Genomic DNA, 15,399 nt, shown 5'->3' with positions numbered 1-15,399 from the left:
TTTCCTGTTACTGCTTCTCCCTCCTCACTGAGCAGTGGGCAAATACTAAACAAATTAGTAAACAAATACTAAAAATACTAAACAAATACTAAAAAGCATCCAGAAACCCAAAGACCTCAGCCACGATTTTCCAAGAGGCTACTCATTCTGGATGCCTAGTTTAAGTTTTTCCAGAAGTGCTAAGCACCTCTCCTCTAAAATTCACAACTCAGATGTCCTCAAAATAGGGACTCTCAAAAACACTGTTGAAAATGTCAGTCCATAGGTTTATTATTGTTTGTATTAAACCAGTATTATTGTTGTCCCTTCATAGATATTGCTGCCATAGAGGCCTTTAACAATAAGTTAAAGCACAGTTACATTACACTATAGTACTTTAACTTAGTAAAAAAGCTGAATTCTGATAAACCCTGTCCCTGTTCTCTTTCCGGTCTTTGGTCTACAATTATCTACTACCCAATATACAACTGAGCTGGATTCTTAGCTGGTGTAGATTAGCAGAGATCCATAGAATTCCATGACCTGTGCTAATTTATACCAACAGAGGATCTGACCGACAACACTTATTTTGACTATATATTTTGTTCTGAGTCTGTACAGCATTTAAGCACAATAGGGTTTTGATCCATGAGTGGGATGCTAGGGAGTGCCATAAACCAAACAAAAAATAATAATTCTCACCAAAAAAAAAAAAAACACATTAAGATGGAGGTCATGTTGAGAACATAAATAAGGCTAAAAAGCAATATAAGGATATTCAGTGAATTAATGATAATATAAGTGAGAAGAGTTTGTATTATTCCATCATTAGGTTCCTTTGAGACCAAAAAAGATCTCATGATGGGGCGCTACATTTCTTAAAGGACCCCTTTAAAATTTGATTTCAGTCCAAACTAATTAACGGATATACTTGTATGCTGTCAGAAAATCCCTTTTGAGTAAGCACTGTAATTTCATGGGCAGGCTTTATAGTGTTCTTCATATATAACAAAGAGGTTGAAACCTTGCTCTAAGAGCAGAAATCAACTCAAATTTTACCATGGAGCAGTGATCAGCACCTCTATAATATTTTCTCTCTCTCTGTCACTCACTCTGTCATTCACTCACTCACAAACATGTAGTGGTGATCAACACCCCCATAACAATACATATACACACATACATGCATCTATTATATATGTATATAGATGTAAAAACTTCCTCCATCAATATTAAAAGAAATCTGTTTGAAACTAAATTGTCTGAAAAATTGGCCAAAGCCAACTGCTGAATGAGATAAGTATCATTAAGGGAAAAGAAAGTCTTCATTACTTTCAAAGAGGAAAAGCCTGCACACCAATGGGGAATAACATGTTTTAAAACATATCAAAGGGTTAAATTAATTTTCATTCAAATTTAAATGTGAGAAGGCTCCCTCCCCCCCCCCCGCGCCTTTGAACATTTGACTGGCAACCATTTCATATTTCAATCTCGGCAGAACAAATTGAATTAGATGTTGAAACCAAACTCTGCTCTGTTCTCTAAAGCCTACATGCTCTGCTTGCGCTAATCCTTTTCGTCGCTGCTACAGAGCACAGAGACGCTCAGCAAGAAATCTGCCCTGCAATAAAAGACAATAAGAAAGGAAGGGGGGAGGGAAACCCAATAAACCCATAGCCCCGTAAAGCTTGGCTTAAGTTGTCTTCCACGTGAGTTTTAAAAGACTCGAGTCAGAACCCCTATTCTGCCCCCCGCTTCTTGCTGTCATCAGGGTAGAATGGATATTGACTATTTGTCGTCTTTCTACTCCTCTACTTGCTCCCTAACCATTTTATACATAACTTTTTGAAAATAAAATAAACGCTGGAGCTTTTAACTAGAATCCTGACCTATCTTTTACATGATTTCAATTCACCCATACGCAGCCTTCTAGTTCTCAATTCCAAATATGCAAATTCCATCCACTCAGGCCAAGTGGAACCCTTCCTATCAAAAGATGCATCTCTACCCAGCTTGTCTTCTCAATTTCATATTGTGACATAAGAATCGTGATGACCTCAGCTATTCTGAGATCAAGAACAGATCTTTGTTATTTCCTCCCCAGCAGCACAACAGTACCGGTACTGTAAACTGAGCAGGAGACAGGAAGGCCACAATTGTGAATCATTTACATTGCAATAACTCTTTGGAAACCTGTCATGGTTCAGGCCCCATTGTTCTCGGATCTCTACAATTAAAGCAAGACAGTGTCCCTGCCTCAAAGAGCGTGCTATCAGTCGTATCCCCATCCCTTTTACTGACAAACTGACACACCACTTTAATCTTTCTGTGCCTCAGTTTACACACCTGCAATGTGAGTACAATGTCCAACCTGCCTCTTATAAGAGTTGGGTTTGCACAGTGGAAAGCACTGTACAGGACTATAATGGCATTTAGTGCAATAGCCTTTCTCCACTGCAGAGATGAACCTAAATCTCAGGCTTCGGGGGGAGAAGGGGAGGTCAAGCAAAAGTGAGTTTGTCTATTACCTACTGGACGTTTGGTCAAGTAACAAAATGAATAATATAGGTAACAGATTCATAGATTCCAAGGCCAGAAGGGACCACTGTGACCTCTTGTCTAATCTCCTGTATAATACAAGTCAGAGAACAGTTCCATAAGAATTCCTAGAGCAGAGCTTTTAGAAAAAACATCCAATCCTGATTGTAAAAAAATTATCAGTGATGGAGAATCTACTATGGCCACTGGTAAATTTTTTTCAGTGGTTAACATCCCTCATTGTTGAAAACTAACCCCTTAAAACTGAATTTGTCTAACAGCCACACCTTACTGCCTGAAGTAGATGGCCACCACTATCATGCATACGGTGAACACCTGAGAGGCCATAGGTAGGCCAAGGGGGAGAACCGCCAACTGCTGGGGCTTGTCACCTACCACAAGCCATAGAAAATGTTTGTGCCCCATGAATATCATAATATGGAAATATGCATCTTTGAACTCAAGGGCAGCATGCCAACCTCCTGGATCCAGGAGGGGATGATAGAGGCCCTTGTGCCTCACCAGATAGCAGTTCAATCTGAGAAGGTTCAGAATGGATCAGAAACCTCCGTTGGCCTTGGGGATCAAAAACAGTGGGAATAAACTCCTTGGTTCCTATAATGGTGCGGAACCTCATTTAATGCCCCAATCTGCAGCAACCCTTTGACTTTTTGCAGAAGTTTTTTGTGAGAAGGGTCTCTCAAGAGGGATGGGGAGGGTGAGTGAGGTAGGAGTGGGTGGAGGAGAGCTAGAGTGTATAGCCCTGCCACAGCATGCCCAGGACCCCTTGATCTGTAGCAAGGAGCACCATGCAGAGTGATAGGGGCGCAAATGGTGGGAAAAGAACACACGGGAAGAATCCAGAAGTCAGACACATTTTGGGCACTCCTTGGACACAGCCTTGGAATGGAAGGAGCTCAATTGGGAAAAGATGGATTATCTTTTCCTGAATCCCTTATATTTGCCCTGCCCCACATCCTGACAAGATTGAGAAGGTTTAGCAGGGGAAGTCTGTGGCTTTTTATGTATAGGTCCAGGGATGTACAATCTGAATATACAGAGGGTGGTGCAGGAATCTTTCAAGCCCTGCAGCTTAGTATCCATCTGTTCCACAAACAAGGCTGCACCATTGAAGGGGAGGTCCTATATAGACTGCTGCACCTTGGAGGAGAGACTGGACATGAGTAACCAGGATGTCCTTTTTATGGACACCACTGACACCATGGTATGGGGCTGCAGCATCTGCTGTGTCTGAAGCGGTCTGATGTGCAGCCTTAGCTGCCGTAGTCCCTGTCACTGCCATATACAGATTATATATATATGTATATAATCACCTCAACTTTAAATCAGATGTTTATCTGAGCTTGAATAATAGTCCTGCGTCAAATATATAGCTGGTGCCACTGGAATCTATAACCACAACATTGCGAGTCCTAATCTCAGTCAAACTCTTTCTTCAAGTCCTCTGGAAAAGAAGGCTCAAACTTTGCTATAGCCTGCCACATGTTCACATCATAAAGGACTATGAGGGCCTTGATTGGCCATTTGGAGGTGAAGGCTGGAGGATGAATAAAATATACATCCAAATAAACCAAGTCTCTTTGAGCTGATCCTGCCTCTCATGGTGGTTGACAGTCTCCACCACCAGGGAGTTTGGGGAGGTACCTGTGTCTCTTGGCAGGAACAAAGTACTTGCGTTCTGCCCAGTGGAGATGCAGACAAAGAGAAGAGGGGGTTTGCCACAAGGCATTGTTTATTTTGGCCACTCTGTTTTAGAGCAGTAGGGCCACTATAGATGGGGATGCCTGTCTCAGCCCTCCAAAGAGAGTATCTTCTGGCTCTTAGTTTCTCTGCCTGGAAATTCAGGTTGGTAGCCACCCTCTTATGGAACTCTTGGTGAGCCTGTGTGTCATCCTGGGTAACCTCGGGAGGAGGTCCCACGATGGCCTCACCAGGTGAGGGGGAACTCTTTGGGACCTGGGAAGGCAGAAGGTGGGGCCTCAACTCCTTTTCCACCTGTGGGGTGGTAACGCTAAAGATGTCTGGTGCCAGACAGCATTTATTGGAGGAGACCAATAGTGTCACAGATGAGCCAGCTACTGAGCATGATACCTGAGTTTCAAGGCTACCACTGGGACAGCCAGGCCTGCAGCCCCTGAGCAGGCTGGGAACCTGTCTACAGAGGTGGTTGAGCTGGAGGTACTAAGGCTTGGTCTGAGGCCAAGCTGACAGAGTGGGAGGTTCTGGGAGACCAGGAACAAGGATGGGTGTTGGTGTGGTATTGCATGCTGGGCAAGGAAGCCAAAGCCAGGGACGCAAAGGAGCAATGAGAATGGTCCTCTGGAGATTGCTGGCTGCTGGAGGACTTGTGTTGTGGGTGTCCGTATCTGGCTGGCTTGCAGTGGGCTCAAGAGTGGTTGCAGGAGCAGTAACAATAGGCTGAAGTGTGGTGCCACAATGCAGAGCAGGACTGCCAGTTCCTGTTTTCCTCATGGACACATAGCAGGGACGCTGGAGCTGAAGAATGGTACTAGAGCAGGGAACGATTCTGCACCAGTGATCTGCCTGCCAAACCATGCTCGGACCACAGTGAATTCTGCTCCTCGCCACATGGAGGTGAGGCCATAGACATTCCACCTGTGGAGACCAGAGCGGTGCCATGGCAGGCTTCCCCTTATGGTATGGTTCTACGATTACAGGAGTTGGTGGCACCCGCATCAACGTGATGTCCTGGGCTGCTTGCAAGGCCTCCAGCACTGACAGCACCCGGAACTGATTGACACCGCTCTAGGAAGGAGCAGGAGAGCACCACTCCAAAGGGGCCTTAGAGGCTGTCTGGGCTGCAGCAGAAGAGTCAGTGGTAGCCGGTGTCTTGGGCTTATTCTTCTTAGGCCCCATGGATCTGCCCTGCTCTGCCTGGGCTTTTGTGGTGTTGGAGAACAGTGCTGGGAAGCTGATGGCATCAGAAGAATGCTGCACAATGATGCACCGGTGCTCAGTACAATCTGACTGGTCATGCATCGGCGCTAAGGCAGATTCCATTAGGAGACCCTTAAGGCGAATGTCCCTCTTGTTTTGGTCCCAGGCTTAAGTGATGCATTTGCAAATCACTTATCACTAATGTTCTAAGAACTACAAATAGTAGCAGTGGGGTCACTCACTCACTAAGAGCCTATGGCAACTGCGACATGACTGGAAGCCAGGATGATGAATATCGTTTAATTGAATAATCGTGTAATCACACTAAATCTTATCAGGTACATGATTACCCCTCGGGGCGGGGAAGCAGCAAGTGCACTCCCGGCCTGACTCCTGGGGATCCCCTGCCACCTTGCACTGCTGTCTCTAGCTGTGGCGAGCCTGAGCCCGCTGTGGACAGAGGCTGCTCCACAGGATGCTGGTGCAGCCCCTGTCCTCAAGAAGCATGGGGGCTGGGCCCCCATAGACAAGAGCTGCTGCTTCCTGTGAGGGAAGCCAGTTTAGAAACTGGTTCCCTGTGCAGACCAGTTCCCTCCTGCCACCCCGCATTGCTGCCTCTGACAGAAGGCCCAAGCTTCCCACGGACAGGAGCTGCGCCGCCATACTGCCTCACCTCTCCTTGTGCGGCTGCCTCTGATAGAGAAGCAACAGCACAGGGCAAGAGGGGGAAGATGGTGCTGTAAAGCTGGTGCTTGTTGATAGCTGGCTTTTAAACGCCAGCACCTGCTTTCACCTGCTCCCCTCCCTCGCCTCTCTGGGAGGCAGCAAGAAAGGGGGGCAGGCAGCTCCATGTGAACCAATACATGTGGAAGCGGACTTGAAAGCCGGCTTCCTGTGCGTAACAGCTTCTGCCTGCCCCACTCGCCCTCTGCGCTGCTGCCTCTCTACCTGCTGCCTCTCTACCAGAGGCAGCAGCACAGGGGTGGGAGCAGGCAGCTCTGTAGGATCTGGTGTTCATGAGGAGCCAGCTTCCCATGGGTACTGGCTCTTACTCTCCTCCCCCGTGTTGCCTCTAATAGAAAGGCAGCAAAGGGGGAGAGTGCACATAGTCATTAGCAGGGCTTGACAAACCGCGGAGAAATCTACTCGCCAGACCCGCATCGTGCATGCACGCGCCGCCGGTGAATGGTGCGACCGGCTGAAATCTACTTGCCATGAGCGAGTAGATTCACTGATTTGTTGAGCCCTGGTCATTAGGATTAACAAATCAGCCCAGGCTCACTGGTTAATCATTTATACAACTATATGCTAACGTCCCTAATTGAAGCCTGATGAACGGGGTATGCCCCAACCCGAGGCTATGTCCCTGTGGACCTACGCTATGTAAACTAACTACCAATGACGACTATATACAGGGAAAAGAGTCCAACAAACTGGAAAATGGAGTGATAGCTAATGCTGAGGAGAGCAAGTTCCAAGCACCATTACTGGTGGCAAGAAGGACCTGAGGGTGAAGGAGGCACTCTACATAGCACAACATGTGCATGCCACTCCAAGGAGCACCTGAGCTGGCTCTCCTACAGGTACTGCTGAGGGAAAATCTTCCAGCACTAGTGCATATGGCGAGCACACACACCGATGCTGAATAGACATGAGTAAGCACTCAAAGAAGGTGGTGCAGTTCAGCCTGACTGGAACAGCAGGGAGTTACTTTTAATGTTACCTGCATAATAGCAGAACCTTTGTTTCCTGAATCAACAAAGGACTGGAATGGAAGAATGCTATGGACCAAGCCAGAGCTCAATGGGGAGAGCTCAGCATTTCCCATTCTAACACCTGCCATTCTAACACCTGCCTGTGATATTCCAGGCTCTCACCAATGCTTGCTGTTCTTTCCCCTCATGCTGGTCCCTCCCCACCCCCTTCTCAAGAGGAAGGTGTTAACTGCAGATGCATCTGGAGGCATCCTTGTATTAGAGCCATTCCAAAAGGACAAATGGTCTCTCAAGGCCCTGTATTTATTCCCGACGCACGGCATGGAGCAGACTGTTATTTAACCCAGCTCGGATTATTCCTGTGGTCATGTTGTCACCTTTCCTTTTATCAGAAGAGCCCCGATGCTGTGTGTGCTTCCATCACAAACAGGAACCCAGGAAGGCAGACATATTCGAAAGGTTACTGGTCAGCTGTAGGCCCAGATGGGTTTTGAGTCACTATTCATGAAGCCACCAGTGTTGTGGGTTTAATGAAAGTCCAAAAATAACTAAGGTTATGAGCATCCCACTGCTAGGCATATTGATAAGAATCTTGCAACAATAGACAGCTATCAAAGAGAAAAGCAGCCTCTCTATCACTAATACACACACAAACAGCACATGCCACAGAGTTGGCAGACTATCTGCGTACACAACAAGGAGGCTATTCTGAAGACACAGCTAAGATTGAAAGGGGGTGGGGGCAGGGAACTTTTCTCTTAAACACATGAAAACCAGACAGGCAAACCAACAGAAAACTTGGGAGCCCCACAGGATTGACAGGGAAAGTAGATGACCTAATTGGTCTCTCTCTTGCCATGACATCTCGGTGACCAAAAAAGGCTTATTAGCAGATGCCTTTCTTTACTGGTTCTATGCATATAATGCACACAGCATTTTCCAGAGCACGCTGATGACTTAGGAGCCTAATTTTCACCATAAATTAATGGAACATCAGCTCTTAAGTCATTTTGCAAATTCTGCCCAGCATGTAAAGTCCTAATTTTGCTGTGTTTTGATTTGCCACCAGAGACAATAACTCTAGGTCATGGCTTTGTCTGTTTTGACTCTGGAAGTCACTCTAGGAAGCAGGGGAACTGGAACAAAGACACAGCTGGTGCCCCCACAGGAGGAAAAAATTTAGAATGACCCAGGCCTCCTCTAGAACCAGGATTCTGACAATGTGTGTTGCACTTGGCAGTAATCAAGTCAGTTTCATGGGGTCTCCAATGATGGAAATCACTTCTACCCTATTGTAGTGGAAATGTGGAAGACTATTGTGATCGAGATTAGGTGGTGTACTATAATTGTTCCCTTTCATGTCTGAATCTCCATTAAGGCCTGGATGCTTTAAGCAGCCATTTATGCTGTTTCCGTCTCACTATTTTTTTTAGTCTTAAGGAGTTAACTGCTTGCTTAAGATGGTACAGCTTAGGAATGCACTGTTTACTTTTAACAGGCTCGGAGACCCGTTTCAAAGCTAACCACCAAGGCGGGTCCGGGAAGAACGGAGCGTCTGGGAAGATAACATTGCCATCTATGTTGAATGTTTACCACCTGCTAAAGATAATTAGTTGGCCTGGGAAAATAGTGGATGTATTAGCAATTTTGCCAAGTTCTCAAAACAATTGGTGTGAGCAATGTAGGATAGTATATAGGTGCCGGGGATATTCCTAACATTGGTCTATGGTAAGGTGTCAAAGCCATGGGAAATGCTACATACCGGCCATGGAGGTCTGTCCACTGTCCTTCTTCAGGGGGTTGCCGACAGCAAAAGGGATGTATGCATTGCATTTTACTCTGAGGTTTGCTTAGGCATAATAAGCATTGTACTTTTTTAGTAAGCATTGTATCCTATCCTAAGACTTTCTTAATAAGCATTGTACTTTACTCTGAAATAAGCGTTGTACTTTACCTTGATATTTGCTTAGTAAAATCTTTAAACCTTCGTCCAATTTGTGTGATTATTGCCTCCAAATCCTTTAAGGAAAGAACCATTGCCTCTTGGCAACACACATATGTAGTTGGTCACTAACTGCCTACTCACAAGGCTGTTACATTGTTGCTTTCTGGGAGGTTATAGGCTACTAGCCTTACCCTTGTTCTGATGGCATCTGTTCCAGAAGTCGATGGCTTTGAAACAGAGGGGTGAGAAGTGGGCACCCTTTGCCTGTTTATGCAGTGCATGGCTGTCAATGTGTTCTGAGAAGATCACCACTACCAAGTTCTGGAGGAGAGGTAGGAAGATAAGAACAGCAAACAAGACACTCTGATGGCTGAGTTCTGGGATGCACATATACAGCTCACTGTTGCTTGGGAGCCAAGTGACTCTGAGCTGCAGGGGTGCAAATGAGCCCTCTAACCTCCTGTAATCTCTGGTGGGGAGGGGATTGAGAACCTTCTTCAAGGTGTCTGAAGGCTTCAGCCAGCTTCATGGTGACAGGATACAGAAGTGTAGGGTGTTTCACTGAGGACTAGAATATTCTGAGCCAGAGCTGGAGTTGATGTTGGTAAATCCTGGCAAGTGGCCGCATGTACATGCTGAGATTACTTCTGGACTCAGGTGCACTGATGGCCCCAGTGCCAGGTAAGTGGCATCAATGCCTCCACTGCTGACTTTGATGGAGTTTTCTTCCTGCCTTACTCAGGGTATAGAGTGTGCTCAGAAAAGAATGTGTGGAGGGTTACCCCATGGGTTCCTCCAGGATGAGGTGATATGTGTCAACTGCCTGAGCTGCTCAAATCTGAGCCATGTGTCCCTTAACACTCAAATCCTCAACAAGAACAATTTGCACAGCAATTATGTATCAGGGATGTGACCCTCCCAGACAGACAGACAGGGCCTCAGCTGTGCCTACTGAAAAGAGGGATGAGTCCATTGTAGGTTGGGCGGGGCTCACATCCTAAAGGCTTAGAGTCCACCATGGAAGCTGGCAAGAGGCACCCTGCACTGCTGTGCATAGCTGAGTGTCTCCTGATCTTTTTCCTCTTATTTTTGGAACATCCCATTTACAGGAACTAGAAACTGAGGAAAGGGATGAAAAACTTCACAAAGCTAACAAGCTTGAAGCTTGTGAAAGAGCAGAGGGTCAGATAATCACCAGACTCCATGTTGCTGCTGAGGTCAGTAAGAGAACAGACAGACTGGGACTACTCAGCCCTTTATGCCCTCACAAAGGAGCATGAGGTGGCACAGGGCGTGCGTACAGCCCGAAGGGACACTTTCTCCAAATCATCCAATGGAGTACACTAGTGGCCTGTGCACCTAGAGTGGGAACTGCACTAACACCTTATTAAAAATAAATGAAAGTTACTGGCTTGCACATGTGGAAGGTGAAAATCCAGCCACGTCTAGCCACCTGCACCAAGGACGAATTTATGATCAACCTACCCAATTTAAAAAATTGAAAGAATTAATATACCCATGTAAACTCAGCAACGAGAGAGCCAGCTCTACGAGTAGAGTAAGAACCAAAACCTGGCAACGTGCAGAGGAATGCTGGAATTTACACTATGGATGAAATGTGCCACTGTATCTTTCCCTCACAGCATAAGCAAAGTCACTTGGGGGTAGGGGAGCACTAACCTGCAATTGCAGGCACAGAAGGCTGCAGGAGACCTGGCTTGCTCTAGCCTAGAATGCAACAGTTTCCACAGAAGCTGTTCCATCCATCCTAGAGCCTTCGGGTCTGAATGTCCTCCCAGCGCCCTAAGCCATGGAAGTGTAAGGAGAAAACATGAGCTACAGAGCACAAGATGGAGCAATGCCAATCACCGCTCAAAGGAGCATGAACCACACACTCTAGAAGTAGCTTACCAGTCAAAGCAAGAAGGCAGTGCAACAACTGTAATCCTATTACAAGCCACTGTTGAGCTAGGTGGCTTTTGTTTTGCGTCCCAGTGTTTCACTTCCAACATATTTTGCCAGTGAATTTAGTCCTGCCTAGAAATGCCAGTGACAAGCCTCTCTTCACAGAACAGGCATATCTGGATACTGACAAAGGCCTGGTACCCACACACTGGCCTGCCAAGATACACAGAGGGTTCAGCCCTCTGGGTCACAGGAGTTCACACTCTGAGATGACTGAGGTACCAAATCCAATTGGATTTCACTGCAACGGTGCTGTGGCCACCTGCCTCACTAGAAATGGGTCTAAGATCGAAGTCTTGCAGACCAATGACAGTGCAAATAGGCTGATTTCAAACCAGTGACTCGAGCTGTGACTCGAGAGAGGGCTGGCTGAGTGCTGCGAGCTCCCAGAGCTAACTACTCCCCTCCAATACGACACCCTTCTTGAGCAGCATCTAGCAGGCGACTGCAGAATGCGACAGTGATGACTGAACAGCACAGCTGTCATCCAGCTCCACGGTAGCATCTCAGTGACCTTGGACACCTGGCCCCCATAGATCAAGGGGGGCAGTGCAAGTCAGGGGTGGTGGCACGGAGAAAGATTGCCAAGCTACCCATTCTGTGGTAACAGCTGCTGGCTGGTCTCTAGATAGGCTCTTTTGGCAGCTCATCTGTTTCCTCAAATGGAGCAGAGGCAGGCAAGGGAGAATTTGGTATTCTCTATAGCTCCACTGGCTTTCCTCTCAGAGCCACTTGAAAGTGCATAACACTAACAATCTGGTGACCGATTTCACCCTAAAGCCCAAACATGGCACCAGAACTGAGCCCACCTCCCCAGTTTCATGACAAAAAAAGGTGACAGATTGTGCATGGGGGCATCACAAACTGGCTGAGAGCTGCTTCCAGTTAATGGAATAGCCAGCATTTGAGGCAGTGCCATCTGGTAAGTGGGAGTCAGGACTGCTAGAGCATCTCTGAGCTCTGCAACTGACCTACTGGGATTCCTCAGTCATGACACTTAATACCTGCAGTGGGGCTAATGTTTCTAAAGTGTTTTGTGAAGTTTGGATGAGAGGAGCTGGGAAGAGCAGGGGCTATTTCCACACAGAAAAGGAAAGCTGCCCTTTCCTTCCGTAACAGCCCCCATTTGATGCAGCCAAAGCGCACACCTTGCAAGAGACCAGGAAAATTGGAAAGCTGATTATTTTATCAATACCCTGAATCCTTCCCCTTTCTAGCCCCATCTGTCTTTTTGACCCACCTCTTGCATCCACTCTGACACAAACTAACTTTGAGGCAGGGACTATTTCTTTGTCCAGCATCTAGCACAACGGGACACTGAGCCTTGACTGGCGCTTCTAGGTGCTACCATAATAGAAAGAACAACTGAAATAACGGAATTTGGAGAGGAACTGACCCCACCCCTATGGGGAACACATACCCTCAGAAACTGAACAGCGGCCGATGAGTCAGCTAGTCACTTGCATCGTCATCCCCGTCCTTCTCCAGCTGCTCCAGGATTTCGTCCAAAGCTCCAGAACGCTTCTTCTTCTTTGGGGAATCTGTGTGGGCCCAGAGAAGAGGGCCATGTGAGAGAAGACAATTAGAAGACATGCAATCGCACCTCACTGCAGCCAGCATCCAGGAAGGTTTCCCAGGCTCTCTCTGCGGACTCTGCTGAGCAGTGCACAGGGCTGGTAAAAATCATGTTTAAATGCTTCAAAGCCCAGAGCTGCAACAGCTGGGATTAGAATGTAGGCTGTCCTAGCTCGCAGGACTGTGCCCTGATCTCCACCTCAGCCAAGATGAAGTGAGCCTACATCCCAATCTCCACTTCTGTGGGGTCCGGGGTAGGCTGTGGGAGGGAAGAGGACTGGCAGTGGAAGCTTCCACGCTACTTTTATGCTTGTGGACTTGTCTGAGTAGCAGCGGGGAAGGCAGGAGAGGGCTCTTGGAGAGTCCACCACCTTTCTCTTGCTGCTCTGCTGAGTATGGCTAGGTCTATACTGCGGAATTTTTATGCAAAAACGATCATTTTTGTGCAAAAACTCGGAGCATCCACACTACAAGCATGTTTTTGCACAAGAAAAAGTACAGTAGACTGTCAGAAGACAGGTCTTTTTGCGCAAGAGTTATTCCTCTTTCTACGAGGAATAAGCCTTTTTGCGGAAGAGCCCTGTGTGGACGGACAACAGGGGTTTCTTGAGCAAGAATCTCTTATTGGAAAAAGCACAGGTGCTCTGATGGCCACTCTTGCGCAATAGTATCCATGGCAGTGAGGACGCTCTCTTGTGCAAAAGCACATGGCAGCGTGGACACACTCTTGTGCAAGAAGTTTTTGTGAAAGATCTCTTCCACAAAAGTTCTTGCGTTAAGAAGCCTCTAGTGTAGACACAGCTATCTGTGTTGGGATTGCACAATTATCTCCTTTTTCCTCTTTGACAATGGAGGACATTTGCACCCATGGGGGCAGCCAGATGTTGTGCATTCCTATCAGAGGGGCTTTTCACAGGAAGCAAAGGGATGAAGAGCAGGAGAAAGGGGCAGTGTACCTGGTTTTAGGGAGTTGAGACCACATGGAGGATGACCTGACTATGGGGAGGAGGGCAGAACAATGCAACCAGCGGTTTCTTCACCAGGATAATGCCCCCTGGACAATGCCTACAGAAGGGAAGTTGGCTGCCTCAATCCCCCCTGCAGCAACTCTGGGCTACAGGCGCCTTTGCTTCTCCTCCTTAGCTCCCTCTCCCCTGCTCTAGCTCTCCTGAGCAGCTCATTTTAAAGCCCTCAACTATCATTTGCTTCTTTGTAATAATCAGGCTCTGGCAGTGCACAATGGCCTCTGGAAATTGAATTTGCAGGGAGGTAATGGGAGCTGTGGCAGCGGCGGTAGCCGGAAACAGAAGGGCAGATGCGGTAAAGCATGAACTAAGTGCCTGTCACTCTCTGGGCTGATGCTAACGATGCTAGGGCTATGCCATGGAGATGCAGCCTGATTTAGATCAGCTCCCCAATAAGGGGCACTATCTGGGGCTCAGTGTTTTAGAGGGTGGTGAGCGACAGCTCTGACTCACTGCCTGAAAAACTGGTGGGAGATTTAACCCCTTTCCTGCTGCCCCTGCAGTGACAGGGCTTTGTTTGGAAGCAAACCATCAACCTGCTTTAAAGAAATTTGCAGTGGAATTTCTTGCCATGCCCATTCCGTTGATGCACTCTGGTCGATTGAATCCATTTGTACAAGAGTGTATTTTAAGGGCATCAAAGCTCCTATGAAATAGTCAAGTCAGGACTATTGGCATGACAAGCACTGCTAAAGAGGCTGACCCCTCTGCTATTTGTCAGAGGGGAGGGGAGTGATCTGCTAGAGACAGGGCTACAAGGTATCCCTGGGGAACGATCCCATGTGTCCATGGGCCAACACTGTCCACTCTGGATTGATTATGAATCTTACATGTTGATCAAGCTGTGGTTAGTTGGGATGTGTCATGTAAATCACATGGGGCTTTACCGTCCTCATGCTGCATCACAGCACTAGCACATCTGGAGTTAGCACTCCTGCGCACACCTTTGACAGTGGCTTTCTGAGATGCGACACTAGAGATAACCTGCCTGGGCGAACGCTTGCCAAGAGTGAACCCCGAGGATAGCAAGCGTGGCTAGAGTGAATTTATTTCAAGCTCCAGCCAAAGATCCATGTAGAAATTATCACTCAGCTTAGTGACACCAGGCAAGAGACCTTTAGCCCCGCTCGCTGAGGACAGTTTCCAGGAGAGACAGACAAGTATCCTCCCATGAGAAGTGCACTTCCACAAGGAGAGCAGCTGTTTAAACCCTGCTCTCAGACATCAAAAGCCTCACTGGGTTTCTCAAACAAACAAACATACCGTACGACTGAAGAAAGGTGTAAAATAAATAAATGGAACAAGCTGTGCATTTTCTTTTAGTATTACAGCTGCTGCCGAAGATAAACAACAAGGAAATGTCACAAAGCATCAATACAGAAGAAATTAACCTGACAAAAGCTCACACCCCCTCTTTCTGTCTTAAACAATTTTGCATTTCTGGAGTTCCCATCTAATGATTTTATTTTTCAATTAATTCCTTGACAGAATGCCAGAATTGGCCCTCCTTTTACTTCTATACTTTAAGAATGCTATGGGAGACAGGCAAGGGGGAGGGGAGGTTGTGTGTGCATGTGGAGGGAATTCTTCTATGGCTTCTGCTCAGCATCACATCCTCAGAGAGAATAGAATGGCTGGAATGGTCTAGTAAGAAAGCTACCTTCCTATTGTTAGTTAGACATAAAACTAATTAATTAAGCAGCTGTGTCTTGCTTGAACATGAAAAGGAAATGTCTGA

At 46.9% G+C, this 15,399-nt stretch overlaps 1 protein-coding gene across 3 annotated transcripts in view; it reads right to left on the bottom strand.

Annotated features, from left to right (window-relative positions):
- Positions 1 to 15,399, bottom strand: part of RBM19 (RNA binding motif protein 19) — a 159,076-nt gene that overhangs the window by 15,998 nt on the left and 127,679 nt on the right. For 2 of the 3 annotated variants that reach the window (XM_075898196.2, XM_075898197.2), the window contains exon 24: positions 12,482 to 12,602. The exons of the other annotated variant lie outside the window; for it this stretch is intronic. In XM_075898196.2, coding sequence (XP_075754311.1) covers positions 12,514 to 12,602 — 89 coding nt within the window. In that variant the 3' untranslated portion in view covers positions 12,482 to 12,513. The remainder of the gene's footprint in view (positions 1 to 12,481; positions 12,603 to 15,399) is intronic. 3 annotated transcript variants of the gene reach the window in all.

The sequence above is a fragment of the Pelodiscus sinensis genome, chromosome Z (genome assembly GCF_052426305.1).
Source record: "Pelodiscus sinensis isolate ZL-2025 chromosome Z, ASM5242630v1, whole genome shotgun sequence".
Taxonomy (NCBI): domain Eukaryota; kingdom Metazoa; phylum Chordata; order Testudines; family Trionychidae; genus Pelodiscus; species Pelodiscus sinensis.
This window is presented reverse-complemented; position numbering and strand designations above follow the sequence as displayed.